The 25,405-nt window shown below is 53.3% G+C and overlaps 1 protein-coding gene across 1 annotated transcript in view; it reads right to left on the minus strand.

Moving 5' to 3' along the window:
• Positions 1 to 239: 239 nt before the first annotated feature.
• TRABD2B (TraB domain containing 2B) overlaps positions 240 to 25,405 on the minus strand; it is a 217,514-nt gene continuing 192,348 nt past the window's right edge. The window contains exons 5-7 of the mRNA XM_063107137.1: positions 11,899 to 11,989; positions 8,407 to 8,676; positions 240 to 459 (exon numbers count right to left, since the gene is read on the minus strand). Of these exons, the coding sequence (XP_062963207.1) occupies positions 240 to 459; positions 8,407 to 8,676; positions 11,899 to 11,989 (581 nt within the window). The remainder of the gene's footprint in view (positions 460 to 8,406; positions 8,677 to 11,898; positions 11,990 to 25,405) is intronic.

Consider the following 25,405-nt stretch of genomic DNA (forward strand, 5'->3'; position numbering starts at 1 on the left):
TTTTCTTTTTTAATATGAACACATATTTTACAAAAAAGCCCCATAGCACTATGGGAAATTAAGATTCTTCTACAAAAAAGAAGATGTAACTTGGGTACAATAAAGCTCTAGTGTTCTAACCCATCCTGTCTGGACTGCCCTTGACGTGTTGGGCACCTTGGAGCTGTGGCAGGGGAGGTGCAGTGTGACCACAGACCCTTGTATGGTTTCTCTGGCTTGTCCTCATGGGGTGGCTGAGGTCAGGAGGGTCCGAGGGTGTGCAGCAGGAAGGGAGCGGCGATGGTGGCAGCGACAACAGGGAGCAGGCCCAGGGTAGGATGTGAGCAGCGGGGTGCTGAGCTGCTGGTGGGCCCCGGCAGGTCCTGCTGCTGGAGCTGGTCTGAGATCTGGAAGGGGGGCGTGGCGGTCCCGGAGCTGTGCGTGGGCTGGAGGGGCGGCAGGGGTGACGAAGCAGTGGTGCTAGATGGGAGGAAACACACGGCGCAGTGACTGTCAGTAGCTAGCGTCGTCCTGGGCAGAGCCTGGGGGCTCAGATCTGACTGTCGAATCTATTTTTTCCTCATAAAATGGAGAAGGAAACACAAGGCTCAGACAGGGAAAGTGAGCAGCCCAGAGCCACACAGCCAGCCCAGTTGCACTCTGGAGACTGCACTCACCCTCCTGTGCAAGGCTCCAGGGGACGGGCCAGGCCTTGGGGGCCACAGGCCTCAAGTGTGACCACTCAGGAGAACAGGTCCCAAGCAGAAAGAATTCAGGCCTTAGGGAGGATTTAGAGCTGAGGTCATACAGGGGCAATAAGCCCCCACAACTATGCACCCAGGTGCCCCTGCCTTCTGATGCTGGCCCGCTGTGCTTGCTGAAATCAACAGGAAATAAACCACCTCACCGTTTCCACTGCCCTCATCATTGAAACTACCTTGTACTGGGCATCCACTTAACAAACAATATTTCTGGTCCTGACAAAAAGCCTTCCTAATGGGTCTCATTACTGTCTTTTAGCAGATGGGAAAACTGACGCTCAGAGAGGCTATAGGTGCCCAGGTCACAGGGAAAGTGGGGGTGTACGTCCACGGGGCAGGAGCCCTGGGGTCTGCCTCGCTTTGAGCAAACATAGTGAGTGCTGAGTTAAGGGTGCAGTCCTTCATGAACTTATAAAATCAGGATCCAGTTTTGGAGGTAACAGGTGAGATTCTTGGCTCAAGAAAGCCTAGGTGACAGAGAGAGAGTGGGACAGAGAAATAAAAGATTTAGCGTAGGAACAAATCAGCAGCTGAGCCCCGCACTTGCTGGCCTTGGGAAGCTGGAGGGGGAGAGTGGGGCCAGGTGGGACTCAGGCTCAGGAACGAGGCTGATAGGAAACAGATGAGCAAAGAGAGACAGAAGGCCAGACAGGGACTGAGGGAGAGGAGGCCCATGACAGGCGTAAGAAGGTGAGGCACAGGGGAGACATCGACAGGAGACCTGTGAACAGGAGGGACAGGCTCTGGGATAAAGACAGGCCTAGGACCCTAGAGGCAATGGCCACACCTGCTCTCAGGGTGTCCCATCCCACCCAGAGAGGAAGCACAGGGCAGTGGACACATGGAGGGGCCCCTGACCCAATAGTGGAGGCCCCTGGAAGAGGGGGCATTGCAGTTGGTGGGAAAGGCTGAGCCAGTGTAGCTTGCACATGAGGAGGGCACCCTAGGTGGTGAGACAAGTCCTTGCAGAGCCCTGGCCCTGTGCCAGGCTCTGTGCAAAGCACTCGCCATGCATTAACCTTTAATCCTCATGATGACCCTAGGAGGGAGAGGTGACTGTGATCCCTCCTGTACTTAGGAGGAGCTTGAGGCATGATGAGGTGAAGTAACTTGCTACAGGGCTCACTAGCAGATGTCTGGGCAGGGAGCGTGCCCCTCCCTGGTCAGCTGAAGGGATAGGCTGGTGGAAATGAGCAGGGCCATCTCCATGCGTCTGCAGTGTGGTGGCCTCCTCCATGTGGGGCAATGCCCGGCTTCCTAGTGCTTGCCTTTCCCTCCAGGCTGTGCATTCCCCAGTCATCTGGCAGCACCTCTGGCCTGCATTTCCTCAGGCCAGGCCATGAGGTCCTAACAGCTGGCTGTCATCCTTGAGGTGAGCCCCTGGGCTTGTGGCCAGCCCAGTGCATGCTGCTATCCTAGCTGATGTTCCCCACAGCTGTGGCTCAGCCTTAGTCTGGGCGGATGTGCAGGGCAGCCTCGGTCACCAAGCATACCCCGGCTTCCACATGGGCTCAGGCTGGGACCTTGGCTTGGAAGTGAGCATCCAAATGTCCAGGCCTTACGTATTTCAGTAAAAAAAGGGGTCCTTGCTCACTGCCCCCTCTTCTCTTTCTTCTCTTCTCTGATGATGCTCTGTCCCAATAAACAGTTGTGTCCTTGCACAAAGTTCTCTTCAATGTGGATCCACAGTTGTGATGTACCATGATCTTCTGTCTTTAGAAAGTCCCAGGGGAGATAGCAGGAGAGGAGGGAGAAAAGCCTTGAGCCATCTAGAGGACTCAAGGACGGAGTTCCTGAACAGAGTGTGTGAGGAATCGGGGGGTGCGCCAGGTGGCTTCTAATGCCCCTTATTAACTCACAGAATCCAGCGTGCTAGGACTCCCACTCCAAGACCTGTCACCATTTGGTGCTGCCAGGGCCGACCTCACCTTCCACGGTTCTCCCGGCACATGCCACACTCTCCAGGCCAAATTTTTAGCATCGTTATTAATATTTTTGTGTCTCTGCCTCTCCCACTAATACCATCCTCCATTTATAGAGCACTTGATGTGTGCCAGTAGACACTGTGCTTGGTGCTGTACATATGTCATTATATCATTATTCCCATTTCCAAGATGAGGACACAGCTTGAAGGACATTAGGTTTCTTTCAAGAGACAGGATGTACTCAGGGGCAGCTGTCTGCCAGCTGAGTGGGGCCAAGGTGCCACCCCTCATTGAGTGGGATGGGGAGCCATGACTGAAGCGTGGGTGCTTCTTGCTGAGACCTCTCAAGCCCGTTGGGGAGGTCTGCCAGACTCTGGAGAGGATCAGTGCTTGCGCCCGGCAGCGAGATTACCCCAGCCCCTTTCTTTTCTGTCTTTTCTAATAAAAAGAAAAACAAAACCCCCAAAACAATAAAACCCACACACAACACAAAAAGTCCATAAAAATTCCTTCTCAGCTGTTGCCGCATCATTTCAGCCTGAGCAGCCGGGAGGCTCGCAGGGCTGGCTCCAGGGGAGCAGGCTGGCATGCCCCTTGCAGTGCCCGAGCTGGGGCCCAGGCTGGCCTCAGAAGGCAAGGCCAAGTAGGAAAGTAGGAGTTATGAAAACTATGTCTCACAAGGCGCCTGGAGGCATTTTCTTTCACACTTTGAAAACCAAAGATGAAAACTCTCCCTTGGAGCCTGAGCAGGGTTTTTATTGCTTGGAAGGAGTCCCAGGAAAATGGGGTAGGACTGGGGGGGGGGCATGGAGGACAAGCCCCTCCAAATGCCCCCATCCTGCCTTCCTGGCCCAATCTGTTCACAAAGCTCCATCCCCCAGTCCAGATCCCCGTCCCCTCCCAGGCTCACGCTGGGGAAAACTGTCTCATGGCAAAGTGGCCTTGAAGCCAAACCAAACATGCTGAGTGTTCCCAGGCTCTGCAGATGGCTGGCACCAAGGGGCCGAGTCTGCTGTGAGCTGACAGGGCCCCGTGCCCCAGTGGGGAAGGGCTCCTCCACCTGGATGGAAGGCAGGAGCTCTGTTCTAGCCAATGCTATGTTCCTGGTTTCTTGTGTGACTTTGGGCAAGTGCTGACCTCTAGGCCTCAGTTTCCCCAGCTATACAATGAAGAAGCAGGAACAGACCCATGGACTTTAAAATGTCTTCCAGCAGCAGGAACCAGAAGTGAGGAGAGGAGGGCCAACGACAGAAGCCCAAAGTGGAAAGCACAGAAAAGCAAGGCTGGTGCCCGAGACGGTGTCAGCAGTCTGTCCCCTAGGGCCCCTCCAAAGGCACTAGAAGTCTCCAAGAGCCATCCAGGACTAGGTTCTGGGAGTCCCTGGACCTTGGCTTTCTTGCCAATGCAAGGGGCTGGTGAGCTGTGCCCTGGGTAGCCTCCTTAGAGAGCTTCAAGGAGACATGGGGGAGGCCAGGTTTGGGGCACACAGGGCCTGGGTGCCCTTGATGAGCCCTCGATGTGACCGGGCTGAAGGAGACCCCGTTGTGATTCTGGTCTTTGCCTCAGCCTCTCTGGGCTAAGCAGGTCAGGTGTAGGCAGAGATCCAAAGCCACTGTGTGCTGCGCCTGATTTCCTGATATCTAGGTCCCCGCCAGCCTCCATACCTTTGCCCACATCATCTTCTGCACTGGAAGTGACTTTGCCCTTCCCTCAACCTCGCTGGGCCATTTTTCTGACTGGATTCCTTCCCAGGCACAGGGCAGACAGTCTGGTAAGTTTTCTAACAGCTTCATAGCACACCTGATCTGGAAGGACCTATCCATCCCTGAGGTGGGAAACAGAGCCAGAGAGGAGATGGACTTGCCTCGGTCACCCAGGACAGCTGATGCAGGGTGTCCAGAGTGTGCCTCTGGGCCTTTTCAGCAGCACCACGTGGGGAGCCATTGCCCCTGTCCGCCACCAACACTGAACATGGGACAGGGCAACTGGTGTGTGTCCCACATGGTCCTGCTAAACTGGGGAGAGTTCACCCACCCAATGGCTCACTTAAGGCTTTAAGCTAAGGTTAGGGTGGGGCATCTCAGACCAGAGACTGAAAGTCAAAGCCATCGATATTAGTGACAACTGTTATGGAGGGTCACTGGTGGTCTGATGCCAGCCTAGTGCTTTACAAGCCTCATCCACTAAATCTCTAAGCCCCAAAGCAAGCAAAAGGAGGGGCTGGGATTTGAATCCTGTTCTGCCTGAAATTGTCTGTGCTTTTATTCATTGGATGATTCTGCTTCCCATTTCTCATGGGGGATCTTCCCGCAGCCTCACATGGAGACTCTGACCATCTGGGACCATCCCAGGAGAAGGCCTGGCTGTGCTAGGAGAAACTGAAGTTGGAGAACTTGGGGCAGGGAGGGTCAGCCAGCAGGAGGCAGGGAGAGGGACACTGTGTCTCCTTCCCTCTTCAAGGGCTCTGGCCATCTGCTCAAACTTCAGGAAACAGAGGCCCAGAGGGCAATAACGCCTCATGCATGTCCTGCACCCCTTGCCCCTACATGGTGATAGCACCAAGGCTCTGCATCCCTCATGTACTAATGCCCACCTCTGTGCCTTGCTTTGGACCATGCCCAACCCTTGGAAGTACTTTCTCCCCCTATACCTGCCCATTGTGACTGCTCTCGCAATCCAGATGTCCCAGCCATGGACACAGTGAAGGCCCTCACTGCACAGAAAGAGAAACTGAAGGATTGCCTCAGGTCCCACATCACATGGGAATGGTCTCTGCCCTGGCCTCCCCCGCCGCCACACCCCTGCCTTGATGCCTTCCTCTGGCTTTCAGATGTCGGGGTTCTCCAAGAAAGCTCTGCTGCCACACAGCCATCTGCAGACACACATTCAGCCCTTTCCACAGGTCTCCATAAATCATTGTGCCACACGCGGCCACTTCTCTAAACTTCCGCCGGTATATTTACATCTCAGGTAATGAGGGGCGAGGGGGGCAGCCTGCTACAGGTGGTGTCCTGGCCAGGTGCTTGCAGCCATGTCCCTGGCTCACTCCCTCCTTCTACACTCAGGCCTGCAGGCAACAACCCCCCCACAAGGTCTCTGGCGACCCAGAGCAGCTGACCCAGATCTGGTCCCCAGGCCTCCCAGGCTAGAAACACACGCTAGAAACTGCAGTCTGTGTGACCGTGCCAGGACAGGGGCACCCACGGGGGCTGCGGGAGGAAGGAGAGGTAAGCAGGCAAGTTACCCAATTTTGCTGAGTCTGTTTCTTAGAGTGTGAAATAGGCCTGCTTTCATGATTCCTGACAGGACTGGGGAACATATGGATGTAAGTGGCATGGAGTGAGAGCTCCACAACTGTCCACCTGAGCCAAGAGAGAAGCCAGTGTCAAGGCATGGAGGGGCCAGGATCTGCCTCGGGGCAGCACACAGTCTGGCGAGGTCAGGGCTGGCAGCTCCCCGGGGAGGAGGGCGGTCGGGGAGGCAGGAGAGGCGGGGAAGGTCCTGCCTGAGGCTGAGTGGTCCTGCAGGACCTCACTGAGGAGGGGCAATGCGTGAAGGCAAGACTGGGGCCAGGAGACCCTCCAGGATCTTCCACAGGATCACAGGTGGAAGAGGAGCTGGGAGAGGGGACGAGGGGATGGCTCTAGTGGGACTTGGGGGAAAGAAAATAAGAAAGTTGAAAGTAAAGCTTCAAGGGAAATGGTTTTGTTAGAATGACAAATGGCCCCAGGTCACTCCAGAGAGCTCTCCTCTGTTTCCTCTTGGAAAACTGAAAACTTGGGGACTCTGGGAGGGTGGGGTGAGTCCCCCGGGAGCAGTGGAGGCTGTGCCCTGGACTGGGGCCTCTCAGGACCTGCTTCCCCAAGAAGCAGCAAGAAACTTTCAACAAACAGGCTGCCCTTTGGTGGAAACTTCCCTCTCCAACCCGACCAGATGGAAGAAAGTTAACCAACCACAATTTACCTGTTGGGATGGAGACGGGGCTCCCCTCTTGCCAAAGAAAAGCTATTTTCTTCTCTAAAACCAGGCTCTGTGTTTCAGGACTGTGTGTTGTGGAAAGGAAACCATTCAGAGTCATTTGCCGAAATTTACCTTTCAGACATGGTTAGGGCTTGGGGGTCTGCTGCTGGAGCTGACAGCCCAGCCTCCTGTCACCCCATGGGTTTGACCCATCACCAAAAGGGTCTTTGGTCACCATGAGAGTTGATCAGGTTTCTGAGTGACCTGCCTGTGACCTGCCTAATTGGAGATTTTAAAGGGCTGCCAGCTCCCTATTCGCCCCAGACTTCCTGGCAGCCTTCAACTGTCTCCCCTGCTGCAGGAAATGGCCCTTGGTAACTCTATGGCTCCACTCCCAGTTAGTAGGGGGCAGCCATGCTGAGTGTGTGACCTAACTGTGTTGTAGCCCATATAGTGGCAGCAATGGCTCTGCCTTGGGCAGGCAGGGCCAGGGAGGGCTCTGCAGAGGTGCATTTCCCAGTAACACAAATGGGTAACTTAGAAACCGACGCCCAAAGAATAAATTGGCTTGGCTCTTATTTGCTGAAAGTTATGCACACTCCACACTTCATGATAATGGGCTGGGCTTCATCAACCTTTTGTCAGTGGCTCAGAGACCTGGCTGCAGAAGAATCATATAGTGTAAAGTGTGAGGGGCAGCCCCTGATTCCTGTGTGCCCCTGGGCAAGCCCTCCCTCATCCCGGGTCTTGGTTCACCATCTATAAATGCAGAGCAGGGTCAGCATTTCCCAAGGCTGTTCAAAAGAATCTCCAGGTGCACCTTCAACATACAGATTCCCAGGACCACATCCTGCAGATTCTGATTCATGAGGTCAGCAGCGGGGCCTGGAAATTTGTTTTTTTACAAGTACCAGGTGATTCTTTCCAGGGTTTCTGAGGATCCTGGATAATAATCTTTAGGGTCTAGTTGGAGACTCTGAGACTTCAGGGGCCCACTGCTAGGAACACTGTGTCCAGGACTGGGCTATTGTGGTGGGTCCTCTCACTGACAGACCCTCCCTAGGACATTCCTGGTTCTCTGGTGACACTCTCCACCATATATGGAGATTCCTGCCCCAAGAGACTGCTCTATACTGAGACTGCAGGTGAAGGCTGGGAGAAAGCATCCCGGTTACAGCAGGAGCTTTGGTGAAAGGCCACCGAGGGGTATTAGTACATTAGGGTGATTTCTTTGCCTGTCTATTTTCAACAAGGTTTATCACACATCCCTCATCTGCTCCCGAGACAGAGCCCACAGTACTAAGGCCATCAGTCCCTGTTGTCCTATCTCTCTCGCAGGGCAGGGTCCCCTCTGTAGCCTCCCTGCCAGGGTGTTCACTGCTCAGATCTTCCTGGCACAGCAGCTCATGGCCTTTTGGTGGAGCAGCCTGTTCCATTTTCTCCTAGTTTCACCTCCAGTCTGTCGGACAAATGGAGCACACTTTGCACACCAGGTGCGTCCCAAGAAAGCTAAGTGCAAAGCAGCCTTTTGTCCATTGCGCCTGAAGGAAGCTCCTCACCTTTCAAATGCAGAGAATTGTACTTGCCCTTTCTTAGAGAATGAAACAGAAAAATCAGACGTGAACATGCTCTGCAAACCCTGAAAGATGATCATGAGGATCCTTTGTGAATGGGAAGAGCAAGCCCTGAAGTTTCCACTCAGGACAGGGCATGCCTGGTGACAGTGTGCCCAGCATGGGCGGGTCCAGGGGAGGCTGCCCAGGGCCAGATGCCCAGCTCACCTGTCCTCGATGCGGACCCAGAGGTCGTTGAACTGCCGTGGCCGTTGGTGTTTGTTCTGCCTCTTGTGCCACTTCTTCTGCCGTCCAAACTCCTCCAGCTGGCTGAGGCTGTCGGGGAGCAGGAGGTGTGGGGACAGGGCTGGATCCTCCTCCTCAGGCGGGGCAGTGGGGGGTGCCGAGGGCACTGTGGGGACGGCAGCAGCTGGGGTCACCGGGGCCGGGCTCGTGGAGGTCCCCTCGGGAGGGGGCACTGGGCTCCCGGCGGCAGGGCTGGAAAGGGGCAACAGCACATGAGGCACACGTGCTGGGGCATGTCGTTCACGTGCGACAGACAGGGCATGCAATTCAGGGGAAAGTTGTCATGGCAGGAGAAAACGCCAGGGTGCCCTTGCTGGGCCCAGAGGGAGAGCCCAGGAGAACCGCTGCCTGGTACTGAGACAGAGCTCTGACTCATTCTTTCACTTACTTAGTCAACAGGCATTTACTGAGCACCTACCCTGCACCAGGCACTTTCCTTGTGATAGTTGAGTATCAGCAGTCACCAAAACAAAGTCTCTGCCCTCCTAGAGTTTACATTCCAAAGCAGTAGACAGAGAGTAAAACACAGGGGACATCAGAGGGTGGTAACTACCAAGGGGAAAATGAAGCAGAGGCAGGTGTGAGTTCCTGGGGGTGGAGGGTGCCGGTCAAGGAAAGTGGTCTGGTTACCTGGTCACTGACTGGTGACATGTGAGCCCAGACTAGGAGGGGGAGAAGGCAGATCTCTGGGGTGTATCTGATCTTGGTCAGGGTCTCAGTCATTCAACAACTCGGGCTGGGGGACTTTAGGCAAGTTACCTAATTTAAGTGTGCCTCAGTCTCCTGCTCCATAAAATGGGGATATTACAGCTTATACTTCCTAGGCGTATCCTGAGGATTGTATACGTTTACACAGGTGAAGTACTTAGAACTTAGTAAGCAGCTGGAACATTTAGTGATTGAAATGATTAGCATCGCTTGTGTTATTTATTCCCTCAACCATCCATTCATGACTCGTTTACTGTGCACCTTTCTGGTGGAGGCGGGACAGGGTTAAGCAGCTAGAGCTTGAGCTGGAGGGAGAGAGACATGTGCTCACACCTGAGCTCTGCAACTTACAGGTGTGTGACTGAGGGGAGCTCCTCGAGCATCTGGAGCAGCAGTTCATTACTGCCTAGGGCTGTCATGAGGGTGAGGAACAGGAGGTCTTAACACAGTGCTGGGCACGTAACAAGCTCTCTTTGTTGTTTGGCCAACAAGCAGTGGCCCTGGTTGTCAGGAAGGCATGGAAGTGTCACTTAGGCATGTTTATGGAATTCATGTTCCTGACAGGGGTGCACACACACATCTCCTAGCCTGGGAGCATCCACTGCTTCTCTCCCTTTTATTCTTTCTTCTCTGTGGCCCCAACAGAATTCCTTACGGGGACATCTGACCCTGGGAGAAGGTTGGGAATGGCCTCAGGAATTGTGTCTGAGCAGTTCACTTGGCATGGCAGCACCCAAGACGGCAAGCGGTCTGTCTCCCCCTCCCCTCTCACACAGCAGATGGGTGAGGGGCTCCTCTCCCTTTGAAGGAAAGGAGGCCATCAGCTCAGCCTATCCTCCCCCAACCCCCATGGCAACCCTAGATTCCCAGGGTCCAGGCTGCCGGGACATGCCACAGCTGCTGGGGAGATAATTCAAAACAGTCAGACAAAAAGATAGATCCAGGAAGCACCTGTGGCCGATGATGGCTTTTATTGTCAGAGCTCCTCGGCATCCCCGCCCCCCTGCACCCTGCCAGCTCCCTGGCTCCCCTGTGCAGGAGACTAAGACTGAGAGCCCTCAGAGCAGAGCCTGTGGGGGAGGAGAGGGGACCCCCTCCTCTAGTACTTGGGCTCTGAGATGAATAGGAGGCTCGCCAGCCTGGCCGGCCTGCCTGCCTCCCTGCCCTGGCCTGGACACACAATGAGCTTCAAGGGGAAAGTCCTTGGGATGGAGGGGTTGAGGGGTGGGTGAAGGGAGATGAGGGGAACTTGAGGAATGCCTTATCTCTGAGGCTACCTTGGATCCCCACCCCTGAAACACATGCCCACCCCAGTCCCTGGCACAGATAGATTTGTGCTGGACTCCAATGGTTCAGATAGGAAGGGAAGAGCAGTCTTGGCCATTGGATCCAGATGAGAAAATGTGGGAAGCTGGAAGGGAGTCCCCACGTGAGGGTTTACAAGTCCCTCAGAATGCTGTGGAGCTAGGAGACCAACAGCTCAGTGCTCTGGGTGACCCCATGGCCCTGTCCTCTAGGCCTGGAGAGCAAGTCTCAGTCATTTCTGAGCCCCCATCCCACCCTCAGAGTGTGTACGAGGAGTGGGAAGGAGTCAGGGACACCTTAGAGCCACACTTGCACTTACACAAGCTGTGTGTCCTTCTGCACGTAACCACACCTCTCTGGGCCTCAGGTTCCTCAGTTATAAAGCAGGGATACTCATAGCTCCTCGTGGGGTCTTTGTGAAGACTAAATGAGTTAAAGGGGAGCAGCCAATAAATATCAACTATGATTATTCAAGCTTCTTTCAAACTCTGGGTCTTGTAATGTCAGGGACGGGTCTGAAATCACATTGTCACTGCCCTTATGGCTTGATGAGAACGGTTTCTGCATAAAAGCTGGAGTGTGGGCCACACTGAACCCCTGAGTTTGAGGATTCTGTCACTGACCTCTGGGGCTGCCCAGGATCTAGAGCCTGGCTCTGGCTGCTACCTTCACCATGCCTGGCCTGGTGCTGGTGCTGTGGACCCACAGATGGGCTGAGCTGGTCCCTGCCCGCGGGCAGTGCTCAGACTGAGGGTGAGGGGTGGGGACAGGAAACCCCCACAGGAAGAGAGGATGGCCAGTAGTGGCTTTTTGAGCAGAGTGAGCATGCCCTGGCAGGAAAAGCAGGGATGGGGGGCACGGCTGGAGGTGGCAGTGGAGAAGGTACAGTCGAGAAGGTAAGGCCCAGGTGTGGGTGGGCAGTAGGACTGCCATGGAGGAGGCTGGGACACAGGGAAGAGGACAGACCACTGCTTGTCCTCCCATGGCATCACCTTGACTCAAGCTGGGTATCCACCCAGTCCTCCAGGTAGCAACCCGGGAGTTTTAGAGAGTCCTTCCACCCCCACCCAATTCACCAGTGTCTAAGTCCTAAGCACCTCTTAAATCCTAATGCTTCTCCCATTCCCACTGTCATGCCCTGGCCCCACACCATTACCTCCTTTCAAGTCTCCCACCTCAGCCCACACCAACACTGTTAGGTGCCTGGTCAAGGCCCATCCCCACATGGCCCTGTCTTACAGAGGCTTCTCAACAACTCTCCCTGCAGGCCTGAGCAGGAAGGCAGGTGGCAGGCAGCTATGCAGTACATTGTCTGGCCTGGCCCGCAGGTGGGCAGTGGCAGGTCAGACACTCCCAATGTCTCCTAATCCCAAGACACTCCCAGATACCCTGGCTGCTCACCTGTGGATGGCCTGCCCTGCAGGTGTGTGATCCACTTCCAGCCCTGCCTGCCGCAGAACGTCGATGACGGTGTTGTTCCCCAGAAAGTGACCTGGAACACAAGGAACAAAGCAGGCTCAGCCATCTTCCAGGCTACCAGCCACTGGGGATGGCCTTAAGCTGTCCCCTGGGTCTGCATCTGGGCCAGTAACCTAACCCAGTGTCGAGGCCCCAGACTCCCTAGAGGCAGTATAGCACAGTGATAAAACATGGTCCTGGAGCCACCCTGCCCAGGCCCAAATCCTGGCTCTGTGCTTACTGGTTGTAGCTCCCGTGCCTCAGTGTCCTCATCTATAAAGTGGGCTGCACGTCATAGCAGCCTCCAGGGCTATTGTGAGGACTATAGAAATGGTGTCATGTAGTGCGAGCTCCAGGTGCCTCCTATTGCATGGCTGTGCCTCACGCCACTAAGTTGACCCCAGCCCCTGATTGTCAGGCTGGGACAGCCTCCAGCAGTCATACAAGGCCCCATCCAAGAAGCTCTCAAGCCCCCAGCAGGTCTCTGGCTCATCCATGTAAGTTCCATCAGCAACTCGTGCCTCCTGCCCTTAGCATGGGCGTGGGGTTCTTTGTGTACATGTCGGTCTCCTCACCAGGCTCCCATAGGACAGAGACCATGTCTCCACTGCCAGGCACAGGCTCAGCATGTGCTGCCTGGACCCGCACATTCATTGATTTACTTGTTCACCATCTAGCTGACATTCATGGAGCACACACTATGGCCCCCGTCCTGCAATGGCCACTGACGCCTCATTGAGGTAAGATACCAGTAGGGGAGACCAACAAAACCCCACTGATGGCAGGGTCCAGCAGACAGGACAGTGGCCTAGAGGAGGTACAAATACAAAACCAAACCCTCCAGAAGTGTGTGTGGGGAGAGAGTCTGGCCTCCACCTTGCCCCCTACCCACTATCATCCATTCAGCCAGTGTTTATGATGCGTTTGCACTGTGGCCAGCCCCATGCTAGGCACTGGGAATAGAGAAATGCGTAATTTAGTCCAAAGCCCCAGGTGAGAGTGGAAATTGCCCTCCTGTTGGGATGCTGGCCTGAGGTCTGAGAACTCAGGGGAAGCCTCTCCCAGGCTTTGGTTAGGAAGAATCCTCAGAGGCCACCTGACTGGATGCAGGAGCTGCTGGGATTCAGCACCTAGTGACGACGATCTGCCTCCTGGGCCTCGGTGTCCTCTCCCGCTGTGGGTCTGCCCTGCAGCCCCACTCACGCAGGCAGCACTCCCCATTCCTGCTCACCGTTCATCCCGAAACCTGGGGGGGAACCCCTGCACTATTCCTCTAATTGCCTGTGACGGGTGGTGACAGGTGGGAGGCTGGAAGGTCAGCATGCTGACAGCCCCAGGGAGATCTAGAACAGAAAGTGGACAAGCTGTCAGGGAATGGAGAGGCTCTGGCACAGGGAGCCAGCCTGAGACTGCACAGCAGCTGGAGCAGAGGGTTGAACCCTGCAGCCCCCAGCCCACCAGGCTTGCACACCCTGGCTGGTTTCATGACTCCCCCATCCCAATGAACTCCCGCCTGCTGGTCTGCCAGTCCCTGGAGTCCCACCTGGGGATCACTGGGATTGCCAGGGGTTTTAGTCCAGCACCTACCATGCTCACTGAGAACTTGGGCACACCTATTACCATCTCATATCCTCAGTTTCTCTACATAAAAGGGAAGGATTGGGCTGCACAATACAGGTTGAGCATCCCTAATCCAAAAATCTGAAATTAAGTGCTCCAAAAGCCAAAGCTTTTTGAGCACTGATGTGCTGCTCAGAGGAAATGCTTATTGGAGCATTTTGAATTTTGCAGTAGTAGTATTCAACTGGTATGTATTCTGCAAATATTCAAAATCCAAAAAAAATCTGAAATCTGAAACAGTTCTGGTCCAAGCATTTCAGATAAGCGATACTTAACTTGTATCTATGGGCTCCTCCAGTTCTCAAAGTCTATGGGGAAGGTTTTTGTTTGACTCCAGAGACCCTTATGAAAATATACTTCCCCCTCCTCTTCCTCCCTTCATCCCTTCCTCCCTCCCTTCCTTTCTCCCCTATTCATTTCATTCATTTAACAAACACTGACTGAGTGCATATCTTGTGCCGGGCAGTGGTGAATGGGTCCCGTTCCAGGCACTCAGTCTGTAGTGGGACTCTTGTGATCTGGTCACTAAATATGACGACGCAGAGGGAGCCACAGGAGGCCATGAGGGTTCACAGAGGCATCTAAGCTAGCCTGGGGTCAGGGCAGATCCTGGAGGGTGGGATGAGACTTAGCTAGGTGAGGATGGGGTGGGGTGGCACTGAGGCGGAGGGTGTTCCAGACAGGGCGAACAGCATGTGCAAAGACCAGGAGGTGAGCAAGCATGTTTGGGGGCTGACTGCAGAAAAGACAGGGACCCCACAGGCATGAGCAGGCTTTTCTAGAGCTCTTGCCCCACCCTAGCGCTGTTGAGGACAAAAGACCCAGGCTCCTGCCAAAGCTCTGAGTCTCCCCCTCAGCCTGTGATCCTGATCAAGTGGCTTCCCCACCACCAGCCTCAGTTTTCTGTGTGTCTGATGGGTCCATAGCCCTTTGGCTAACTCCTTGGGGCAGCTGTAAAGCCCTAAGGAGGCAGGGGGAGTGAATGTGCTCTGGAGAAGCCCAGACTGCAGTCCTGAGTGATGGGCTGAGGACAATCCCTGGCTGGGCCACAGAGTCATGCCCACTCTTGCCTGCCCCCACAGCATGATTGGGCTGGAAGAGACAGGAGCAGCAGCCTCCCATGCACAGGCGGCAGGGCCTCTGCCAGCAGCTCCCAGACCCCACTCTCGGCAGTAAAGGCCTCCACAGAGACCTGTTTAAAGATGAGGGCCTGGCAACCCAAGTGTGGTCCCTGTGTTTACCCAGAGGATTTCAAGAGCCACAGGGAAACAGCCCTGCCCCAAGCTGCATAGGAGCAGCAGGAGATAGTTACTGACTGCTGCTCCAAAGGAGGCTTTCTGGGGCTGGGCAGAGGAGACATTCAGAGGGGCCCAGGCCCCAGCATGGCCCTGGCATGGCTCTAACAATGCAGGCCTCACAGGATGCCACTGGGTCCTGAGCACTGCGTAGCAACACTTCACATGCCTGGGTGGCACACCCATCATTCCCTCTACCTCAGTGGTTCTAGATCTTTCTTGCTCTCCTTATGACCCTAAACAGAAGACTTTAGGTACTTCAAGAAAATGGAAATGATCCCTTCAAATTCTGACTCTCTGCTTCTCCAAGCCACACCCATCTTCCCTGTCCTCCCTCCAGGGCAGGGAGAATGGTGTCCCCCCCATGAGACTCCTCCTTGCACAACTCCAGGAGGTGCCGCTCCATGCAGACTGTGCCCCAGAACTGCATGGTGCAAGTTGTGTACCATAGGGTCTTGCCCATGTTCCCACCACTCTCTGGGGCTTGGTTACACAGGACCCCACAGTTGGGTTGGCCAAACTGGCAACTTCCCTGCCTGTCCTCTTGGGGGTTCCTCTGTGTCCTGCCCAGTAACTGTAGGAGCCCCTAAGAACCCTGCCCTGGGCCTCTTTCCTTCTCACTCTACTCTCACTCCGTGGACAAATCATCCACCCTGACAGTTTCAGTTACTGTACAATGCTGACCACTCTGGAATTGCCACCTTAGCCCAGACTCATTTGTCCAGTGGCCTATTGGATATCTCCATCTAATCCTCAGAACCTGCAAAATCTAACTCACCCTTCTCTCCAGGGATGTGTCCCGACTGAGCTCTGCTATCCAAGCCCAGCAGGTCTTGTCTTGACTTCTTCCTCCTCGTCCTCCTACAATCAACCCCGAGTTCCCCTGAAATACCTCCTAAACCTGCTTGACTCTGCCCCAGGTCACCATCAGAGTCTGCCTGAATCACTGCAGAAACTGTCCTCCTTGTTCTCTCCAGTTCACTCTCCTCACTGCAGCTAAAATGATCTTCTCACACTCCAGAGCTGACTCTGTCAGAATGTGTTCCCGACAAGCCACCTGAGGGGGAACTGTGAACTTTTCCAGAGCAGGGGCCACGCCTGATTCATCTTTGTCCCCAGAGCTAAGCCCCAGTCTGGCACATGGCAGTGGCTCTGGGAATGTTTGTTGAATGAATGAATGACATAACTTGTTACTCTATATCCTTTCCATGATCTCATCCTATCCCCAGGAGACCCGAGCTCACTATCCCCTCCTCTTGCAGCCCAGCCCTGCCCCTTGGTGATTGATGCTCTTCCAGATTTCACCAAGCCCAGGAGGTTGGACCTTGGACCAGTCTCTGAGTCAGAGCCCAACGCATGCTGTCCCCAGGGGCTGGCAGACAGGGCTTCGGCTCTCCTCCAAGGTCACAAATCCTGAAGAAGTCACCACACCCATCCTGGAACCTGCAGGGAAGGTTGGGGAAATATTCCAAAAGGGCCCCACGGTGCTGGGGCTTAGCCTGCACGGCTTGCCTAGGCTCCCAGGGTCTCCTGGCCACCACTCAGCAGCTCCTTCCAGCACTGACAGCTGTTCTCTGGCCAGCTCTCTGCAGGAAGACATGTTCCAGTTCATCTGCTGAGGCCGTGTAGATGGAGAGGAGGAGAGAGGGAGGATCCTGGGGGGTGGGGCACACAGAAGCATGGAGACAGAGAGAGGGAGAGAGGAGACACAGAGAGAGAGGTAGGGAGAAGAACAGGGAGAGTCACAGAAAGGGACATGGGAGAGGAAGACAGCACCAGGACCTAGGGAAATAGCAGAAAGACAAGAGGAGGAGAGAGGGGCCCAGAGATGGGCAGTGAGAGATACAGAGACAAAGAGAGAAAGACATAGAAAGAGACAAGAATAGGGCAAAGAGATACAAAGAGACAGAGACAGTAAGGGAAGGAGAGAAAAGAGGAGGAGAAAGGAGAAAGGGGACCCAGAAATGAAAACAAAGGGCATGGCGGAGGAGAGACTAATTCACTGAGGACATCAAGGACGGCTTCCTGGAGGAGGGGCTCATGTAGCGAGTACTCCCAGGATGGGTGGGATTCGGAAGGAGGTGTGCAGGAAGACAAGCAAAGCAAGGAGAAGCAAGGGCCTGGAGGGGGATTAGGTCTTAAAAATGGTGGGCTGGGTTGGTACTTGTTTCCTCTGAGATAAGCCAGGGTCCCACTTAGAGGACATTAATCTATAAGCAGGAAAAGTTATCTTGTTCTGAGTGGGTGCAGCCCCCATGATGTCTTAGTGCAGAGAAAAAGGCTCCTTTTCATCCAGATGCAAGCAGGCCTGTGCCAGGGCACAAGGCTCTATGAGGAGAGCACAGGTCAGATCTAGCTCCTGCCTGTCAGCTGGGCACAGCCCGACAGCCCCACCTGACCTTCTCCCACAGGAAGGCAGGGTAGAGAGAAGAATCCTGTCCTGGGGTTAGGACAGAAAACCCAGTTCATCAATCGACCTTGGGCAATTTCCCTTCCCTCTTTATGCATCGGTTTTCCCTCATGGGGTTAGGCCATAGGCTCTCATGTTTCCTCTCATCTCTGTGACTCCATCATTTGATGACCTGAACACGAACTCATACTTAGGGGGCCTCTTGGGTACATGATGCCTCTCAAACATCATTTCATTTCATCCTTGCAGCAGCCCTTTGACGCCCCTGTTTACAGATGAGGAAACTGAGGCTCAGTGAGGGGATGGGACTTGCCCAAGGTCACATAGCTGGTAAAAGGCAAAGCCTGGACTTCAATCCAGAGATGTCCCAGTTCACTGCACATTCCAGTACACCCTCTCTGAAGTTTTGGCAGCTGCTAGGGATCCCGAGTTCACATTTTGGGGCAGGAAATTGTCAGAAACATGTGTACCTTCCAAGGTTCACCAGATTGGAGAGAAGCGTGTAGGAGTGCTCAGCAAGAACAATACACCAATTAACAGGGCAATTGCAAGGCCGTGTTAGGGGGCTGGGTGGGGGGAGGAGGGGAGAACCAGATGTTCCCACAAAGGCTCCAAAGTAACACGGGTTCCCCTCGGCCAGCACACATGTTTTCTCTCCTGTGAGTACACCAGGTTTCTAGTTTTCTCCTGAAAGAGGCATCCCAAGCCCATATTTATGTTCCGTCTGAAATTAATGCTAAGGGAAACTTTCAGATGCTAATCTAGCTGCCAGGACTGGCCAGCCGGATATCAAGCTACTGGGGTGTTTGTTTTCCTGAGGAAGTGTGACAAGCAGGCTGGACAGGAGGACCAGCGGATGGACAGACAATTGGGAGACCCAGAGCTTCTACTCTTCCAGGGAGTGTCTAGTGGGACACAGGCAGACCTGAGCTTCCTCTCCTGCTTTGTGACCAACCCAGGGCAGGGCTGGGGCCTTCTGAGTTCAGCCGGAACAGATGACACCTTCTCTGTACCCAGCCTCATGCCAGGAGCTGAAGCATGCGGTCCCCACCCCTGAGGAAGTCACAGTGTGGAAGGGAGATGGGCAAGTAGACACTTACAGGACAGCAGGACCCACGCAGGGACCAGGGATGCTGGGGCCTTGGGTTGCAGAGGAAGGGGTGGGAGGGTGTTCCTGGAGGAGGGCATGATGGGCGCGGGTACTAGGGGAGAAGGGTGCGGCATGTGCCGTGCACCCTTCAGTCATTGGAATATAAAGGGAATGGGGAGATGGGCAACAGCAAAGTTTGGGTCAGGAGGGACAAGCTGTGGAATTCTGATGGCTGCAGGACAAGGTGAAGGGGGCAGGTTTCAGATGGGACCAAAGAACACTCTCTCAGGCAACTAACTAACTGTCCAGCTGTAAGGAAATGAGTGCCCCACACCTGGAGCTGTGTAAGCAGCAGGTCTGTGAGTGCTTGTAAGGCCTGTGTAGGTGATGCAGACATCCTATGGGGAGCTGGTGATCAATCCAGAAAGGCTGGATTATCAGCCTTTGCCGCCTGCTCTTCTTTGGAGGCTGCTGGAATTCAAGATATCAAAAAGGAAAAAGTCCCAGGCCATCCTCTGACTAGCTCAGCTCTGTGTTAATACTGCAAAGACAACACAGATATGAAGAACAGCAACCTGCCTGCCATTCTCCAGCACTTAGAATGCACCACACACCGATTCGTTTTCTCTTTTACCCTCACAATAATCCTGCTGAAGCTAACAGAACCTGCCCCAGCCAGGCAGCAAGCGGCAGAGCCAGACCCGAGCCCAGACATGGCGCAGGTGTGTCCATGTTGAGGGCACTTCGTGGAGGCAGCTGCAGAGGCTGGGGCCACCGGCTGTAGGCGAGGCTCGCTTTGGGGCGGGATCTGCTCTGGGGCCTCTGACACCTGTGTGATGGTTGCCCAGTCTGAAGGTCCGATTCAGGAACTTCCTCTTTGAAGGCACCACCCAATCAAGCCAACCCTCTTGATTCTTCTAAAATTCTCAGGGTTTAAGTTTTTCATTTCCCTTGGACCAGATCCCTTTAAATTAGCATTTGGTTTGGAGGCCAGAAAGCCTCCTCTGTGCATGCTGTCCTGTCCCATTGGTGAGGACACAGATCCTGGCAGTCTGACCAGCCTGTGCCCTAAGATGAGTCAAATATGGCCCCCTTTCCTCCTGGGTGAGACCGCTCCAGACCCAGGCAATGACCATGCAGGGTGACTCCAGGTCAGCACTGGAGGGGGCCTGTGATGAGTTCTGAGAACTGCAGGGGCCAGTGCCCAGCCCAGGGATTGCTGTGGTCATGGTAACTCCTCTTACAACATTCAGAGGCTCTTGTCCTGGAATTACTGCACCTCAGGACCTCAGGGAGTTCCCTGTTGGCCAGTCATATAGGCCCATCCCCTCCTGAGCCCCACTGTCACTTGGAGCTGATACTGGCGCTCGGGGTTTTCCTGCAGTGTCCCAGCTCAGTCCTTAGAGGCTACGAGGCACTTCTGGCCCCTCTTCCCCAATGGCTCTACTTTCCTGCATGGGGATCCCATCCTTGGAGAACTCTGGGCTCCGAGGGACCAGTGACCCTGAAATAATAGTGGTAACACAAGAGCTCACATTTATGGAGTGATTTTGCCATGCCAGGACCTGAGCTGTACAATGCTAGTTCATTTGCAGAGGGGGATCTGAGGGCTGAGAGAGGCTGAGCAGCTGATCTGCCCAAGTCTGCCTCTTACCAGCAGAAGCGCTGGGTTTCTAACTCACACAGTCTGGCTTCAGGCCCATACTCTTAATCTATGACACTTCTCTTGCCTTTCCCACACTGTCTAGCAGAGTGCTGAGCCCATAGCTGAGATCTGTAAATCCTCGTTCACTAATAGAGGAGCCCTAGAGATCCAGCCTGGGACAGGGGCACTCTGGTCTTCTCTACTGTCCCCTGTTCTGGAGGGTCAGGGCTGGCTCCAGCCAGGGACAAACCAGAAGCTAGGATGTGCCTCTGGCTGGCTGAAAGCTCTGGGCTCAAACAGGAACGTTGACTCCAATTGTAGCCCATAGCAGGTGTGCCAGCTGCCAGATGTATATGTGGTGGGGCGCAGAGCCCTTTGAAGCACTGCTGGAAATTCTGAAACACTTCTGGATGCTGTGGCCTCATGTTCCAGCTTGGGCACCATGGCAGGCCATGGGTACTTGTCTATGAGAGGAGAAAGCAGCTGGGTGTGTGCTGCCTCTTATTGCTAAGGTTAAAAGGCCCTGAGGGACCATGGCTGCTCTTCTGTGCCCAGCCATGAGCACTGAGGGGTTTCTGCTACTGAGGCCATCAAGTGAAGAAACAAAGGGGAGGAGGAGGTGGGTTTGGGTCTTGTCCTGAGGACTATGGGGATGATGAGAGGAACTAGATGGCAAGTGGACCTGCATCAGGGAAATTTTAACGAGTTTTCACCTCCTCCTGGAAGCCTTCTCTGACTTACCGTGTGTCCTTTCAATGCCAATCACACAAACCTCTGTTAGGCATGCATGGAACTGCTGAATATTGGGACTAAAAGAGACCTTAGCCTTGCTTTATCTAAGCCCCTCACTGTATAGATGGGGGAGGGTAGGCTCTGAGAATGCCATAGGAAAGGTCTCAGAGTGCAAGAAGTTTCCACAGCACCAGGCCATTTCCCTTTTCTATCCTCGTGTCCTTGACTTAATTCTCACCTTGCCCTACTTTCTTTCCCTTCTCGCAGATTCCCTCCCTAACCATCCTGCTGCTTCCCCTTCCTAAATACTAGCACTAGACTTCCTCTTCCTCTAGCCTCTGACTGCATAGTTTGCTTAACAGTCTCTGGGACTCTCTAGTTGGTTGTCAGGTCTTTTCATTTGTCAATCCAGGCTCACCTTCCAAATGGCAGATAGGATGTTCTGGGCCCCTTGGTCTCCCACCATGGGGGTGGCAGTTGTAGGGTCTAGTCCAGGTATTGCTGTAGGGTGATGTAGGGCCAGTGAGCATTTCTGCTTATGAACCTTGGGGTTGGTGCATTCATTCATTCATTCATTCAACAAGTGGTAACAACACTTTCTCAGTGCTTAGGGAGTGACCAGTCTAGACTGAGAGATGACCAATGTGTTCAGCATGAGCAGGGCTGTGACAAGGACATCCTAGGGGACTGTGGGAGCCCACAGAGGAGGTTATGGAAGGCCCAGCAGAAAATGGGGAGGAAGTGCATTCTCAGAAGATCAGAGAGCCCAAGCAGCAGCTAGATGGTTTTTTAGGGAGGCTGGCCATCAGGAAGAACAGCTAGACAGTGCACCTATCATTTCACTCCAGTTCTAAGACTCTAACTTTCCATCTGCACCTCAATTTACCTATCTGTCAAATGGAATCATAAATACCAGCCTGTCTCCCTCCAAGAGGAATTGAGGATGTGGGGGTCATATGAGTTGATGGATATGGGTGTTCATCAAGCAGGATGGTGCCTAGTTTCCAGGGAGCAATTGCTGTTGTTATTAATAAAAAAGATGTTAATGGTGTTTGGTATGTTGGGCTTCTACCTATCTCTCCCTTCTCTCAAGCCTGGGTCTTCACCACTAATGTGTTTCTGTGTCCGAGCCTTGTGGGCATGTTTCTTTTTCTTTCTTTCTTTTTTTTTCCATGGTCATGTTTCTGATTCTGGGCCTGTAGCACTTCAGCTGAGGTAAGAAACAGGCTGGAGTGGCCTGGAAGTGGAATATACTGGATGTGCAGGCACTGGAATCATGGGTTCAGCGCCCCTGTCTCTGGTTCTCACACAGCCCATCTTTTAACTCTTCAAATCCTGCTTTCTGCCTGGACTTCTGCTTCCTGCAGGGCAGGTGGAAGCAGCCCTATGTGGAAGGATTTCCAGGTCCTGGAAGGCTCTCAGCCCCATACTCCTCCCAAGAAATCCAAGAGTGGTCGAAGCAAACCATGCTACAATGTTAGAACGCTATCATGATAGCACGTTAGAACAATGCAATCTCAGATCAATAGGATGTTAGGGTCAACAGATTTGGAATGTCAGAATAGAATTATATTCAGATTATGGTATACTAGGGTCATAGAATGTATGAGAACTACTGGTTCTCAGAGTTTAAAATCAAAGGGCCCTAGAATGTACCTAGTCCACCCCTGGGTCTAGCTCATGTCTCCAACCCAGCTCCTCCAGTTCCTACATTACTCATTCTATTCTTGAAGGAAAAAAAAAAATGCTAGAGGATTTCTGGATGGCTGAACAAGTAAGCATCTTGAGAAAACTCATTTCTCTGGTACTAGAGACAAACTGTCATTTTCTTCTAGTGCCTGGGACTGAAACTCCCTCCCCTCTCCCCAGCAAGGCAAGGGGCCCAGGAGATACCATGTGACCGAATGGAATGGACTTTATTCTGTGATTTGCTCCAGCACTGTATGTCTTTACTACGCCTACTAGGGTTGGCAATTCTGAGGCATGTGGGCCCTGACCTGGAGTAGTTCACATGCAATGGGATGATCACTGAGCAGTGGGCACTAGGATAAAATCAGGAGACAGGCCTGGGGGACAGAACATGGGCTGTTTGGTGTTGCTGGAGAAAACCTTACAGCCTGCGACTTGGCAGGTTCCTTGGTGCTCACTGCTAGTCTGTGTTCCTAGTACAGACAGAGATTTGTGGCAGGCATGTCTCCTCATCCTGGTCCATAGCAGACATCACCAGTCAATCAGGATCTCTTCTCTGCTGTGCTCTGATGTGGTTTTATCATCCTTTACACCACCACCCTCCAGGCAGCCACTTCCAATCGATCCCCACTGACCCACGAGATGAAACTATTTGACTTCTTGTCCTGTTCAGTTCTTGTGGCCAATCTCTGTTGCATTTAAGTCAAATGTTTTCTCCTCTTCAGACCAAGAACCTTTCCACCTTCCTCCTTTTTCTCTGCAGATGACTTCACCTTCTAGTTTAGAGAGTGGAGCTCTGATTAGAAACCATAAGTTGAGAATTTGCTCACTGTTCCACCAAAATTACCTGCCTGCCAGACTCCTTCCTTCTTCCCTTTGGTTACAGGTGAGGCAGTACCGTCCTCTACCCAAGGACAAACCCTGGACCTGAGCTCCAGTCCCACCCTTCATACCTTCTTGGAACCTCAGGCTTGTAATTTTTTTCTCTATGTCTCCTGTATCCTCAGCCTCACTCACCATAGTGTATTCTTTCCATGTTTTAAGCATATCCAGTTCTTTCCCATCTAAAAAAATGGTAGGTGGACGGGGAAACAATATAGTTACCAGCTTTTAATTCTTCCAAGTAAGGACTTTGAGATCCCTATCTGCCTTCTATCAGGATCATTTTTTTAAAAGGATGTTTTAACTTCAAACACAGTAGAAAGGAGATAATTTCAGAACATAAGGTAAGACTGTAAATTGAATAAATTTAACTAATAGAAAAAGTCCATCACTGTCTACGTATTTTTCTCTGTTACTTGTACACCAGAGGAAGTCCAGGGACCTGCATCTTCAAGCAACTGCACTAGATGGTCTTGGGGGCCCTTCAGACTCAGCTTGTCCAAGTGCATGAACCTAGCAGTCAGGAAATGGGCCTCCTCTCCCCTCGTGCTGACACACCCCTTCATGGCAGCAACTTGGCTCATTCTAGAGTGCCTGGGCTTGCACACTGGCCACAGGCACCTCCTGGAGAGGTGGGGCTTCAATCTGGATGCCCAGACATCATCTAGGCCTGCTTGGAGTTGGAATACACATCTGCACCCCACCTGCCCCTGAACCTGCTGAGTGTCCTTCAGAAGGCATCAGACAGAACCAGGATGAGGAATATCACAGACGCTAAGAAGAGTGTTTTTCTGTGAGGTATACCAGCTAAACAGACACCCACCCCTTTCCACAAAATTGTCACCATTTCTGAATGTATATAGCAAGAGCACCATGTGCAGGGGAAATGCCATAACTGGGACCCAAGAGGCCAGGGTTCAACTCGAAGTTCTGCTGCATGGAAGCCATGCATCCCCTCCAAGCCTCAGCTTCCATTTGCAAAATGAGTATCCTAAAACCCATCTCATGGTGTTACTGTGCAGCTCAGAGGCAATGTGCCCAAAGAGCCTGGAATGGCTGCTGGCACACAATAGGGGTTATTATAAGAATCCCTCCACCTGGTAGAGAGTTTTAATCCTATGATCTAAAATGAGCATATCTGGCACAATCAAATGAGGGAGGTGTATTATCACCATTTTATAGATGAGGGACTGAGGCCCTTGGAGGTGAGATGGCTTTCCAGGGGTCTCTTAGCTGCCAGTGGTAGGGCCATGTTTTACACCCAGGCCTCTTGCCTTTTGCACTGAAGTCCCCTTAGAGCAGAACAGAGGAAGGGCCAGTGCTGGGAATACTTTCAGTGCTGGGAATCCCAGACTGTCCTTGTGGGCATTCAGGGTGAAATTCTGGAGACAGGGTGAGCTGGGGGAGGGTTTTAATAATCACTGGAGGGGCCAGGCAGGTGGAGGCTCCATCTCTTACCTTTGCTTGTTTTGCCTCTCCCAGAGCTCCAGAACTATGGAGACTTTGGGGCCTTGGGTGGGACTCTGCAGCTGGCCTTGTTGTAGAATGGCAGAACCTCAGCAGGGGCCTGGCTCTGACACCTGGCAAGCCTGGGCTGGTAGTGGCCAAGCTGTCTTATAATCAGGTTTCTGTTTCCTAAGATATTTTGTAGAGACACCCATGGACTCTGGATCTGAGAGACCTTTGCATGAGCAGACACATGCCTGGGAGATGGACAGGTATATTCCTAGTAGTATAGTCCCTCCCCGCTTTCACAGTCTTGGGGAGTCCTGTGCTTTCTTTGAGGACCTGGCAGATGATGGGCAACAAGAGTTCAGCTGAGCCTTGAGGTCCTCACTGCCTGGCAGCCTGGGAAGGGCTGAGATGGAGCTGCAGGGGCATAGACAGCATGGGGAGTGGAGCGGGTGCAGGTTGCACTGCACTGAGTGAGTGCCTGGCCCCAGCCCTGCACATAAATCTTTCAGCCTGTCATCGGATGTGGGACTCAGGAGTTACACGACCATAAGAATGTAATGAGGTGGGAGTGGACTTCTCTCACCACAGATTTCGCCTGGGTGCGTCCCATGCCAATATGCTGACTATGTAAT

The sequence above is a fragment of the Cynocephalus volans genome, chromosome 8 (assembly GCF_027409185.1).
Source record: "Cynocephalus volans isolate mCynVol1 chromosome 8, mCynVol1.pri, whole genome shotgun sequence".
NCBI classification, from domain to species: domain Eukaryota; kingdom Metazoa; phylum Chordata; class Mammalia; order Dermoptera; family Cynocephalidae; genus Cynocephalus; species Cynocephalus volans.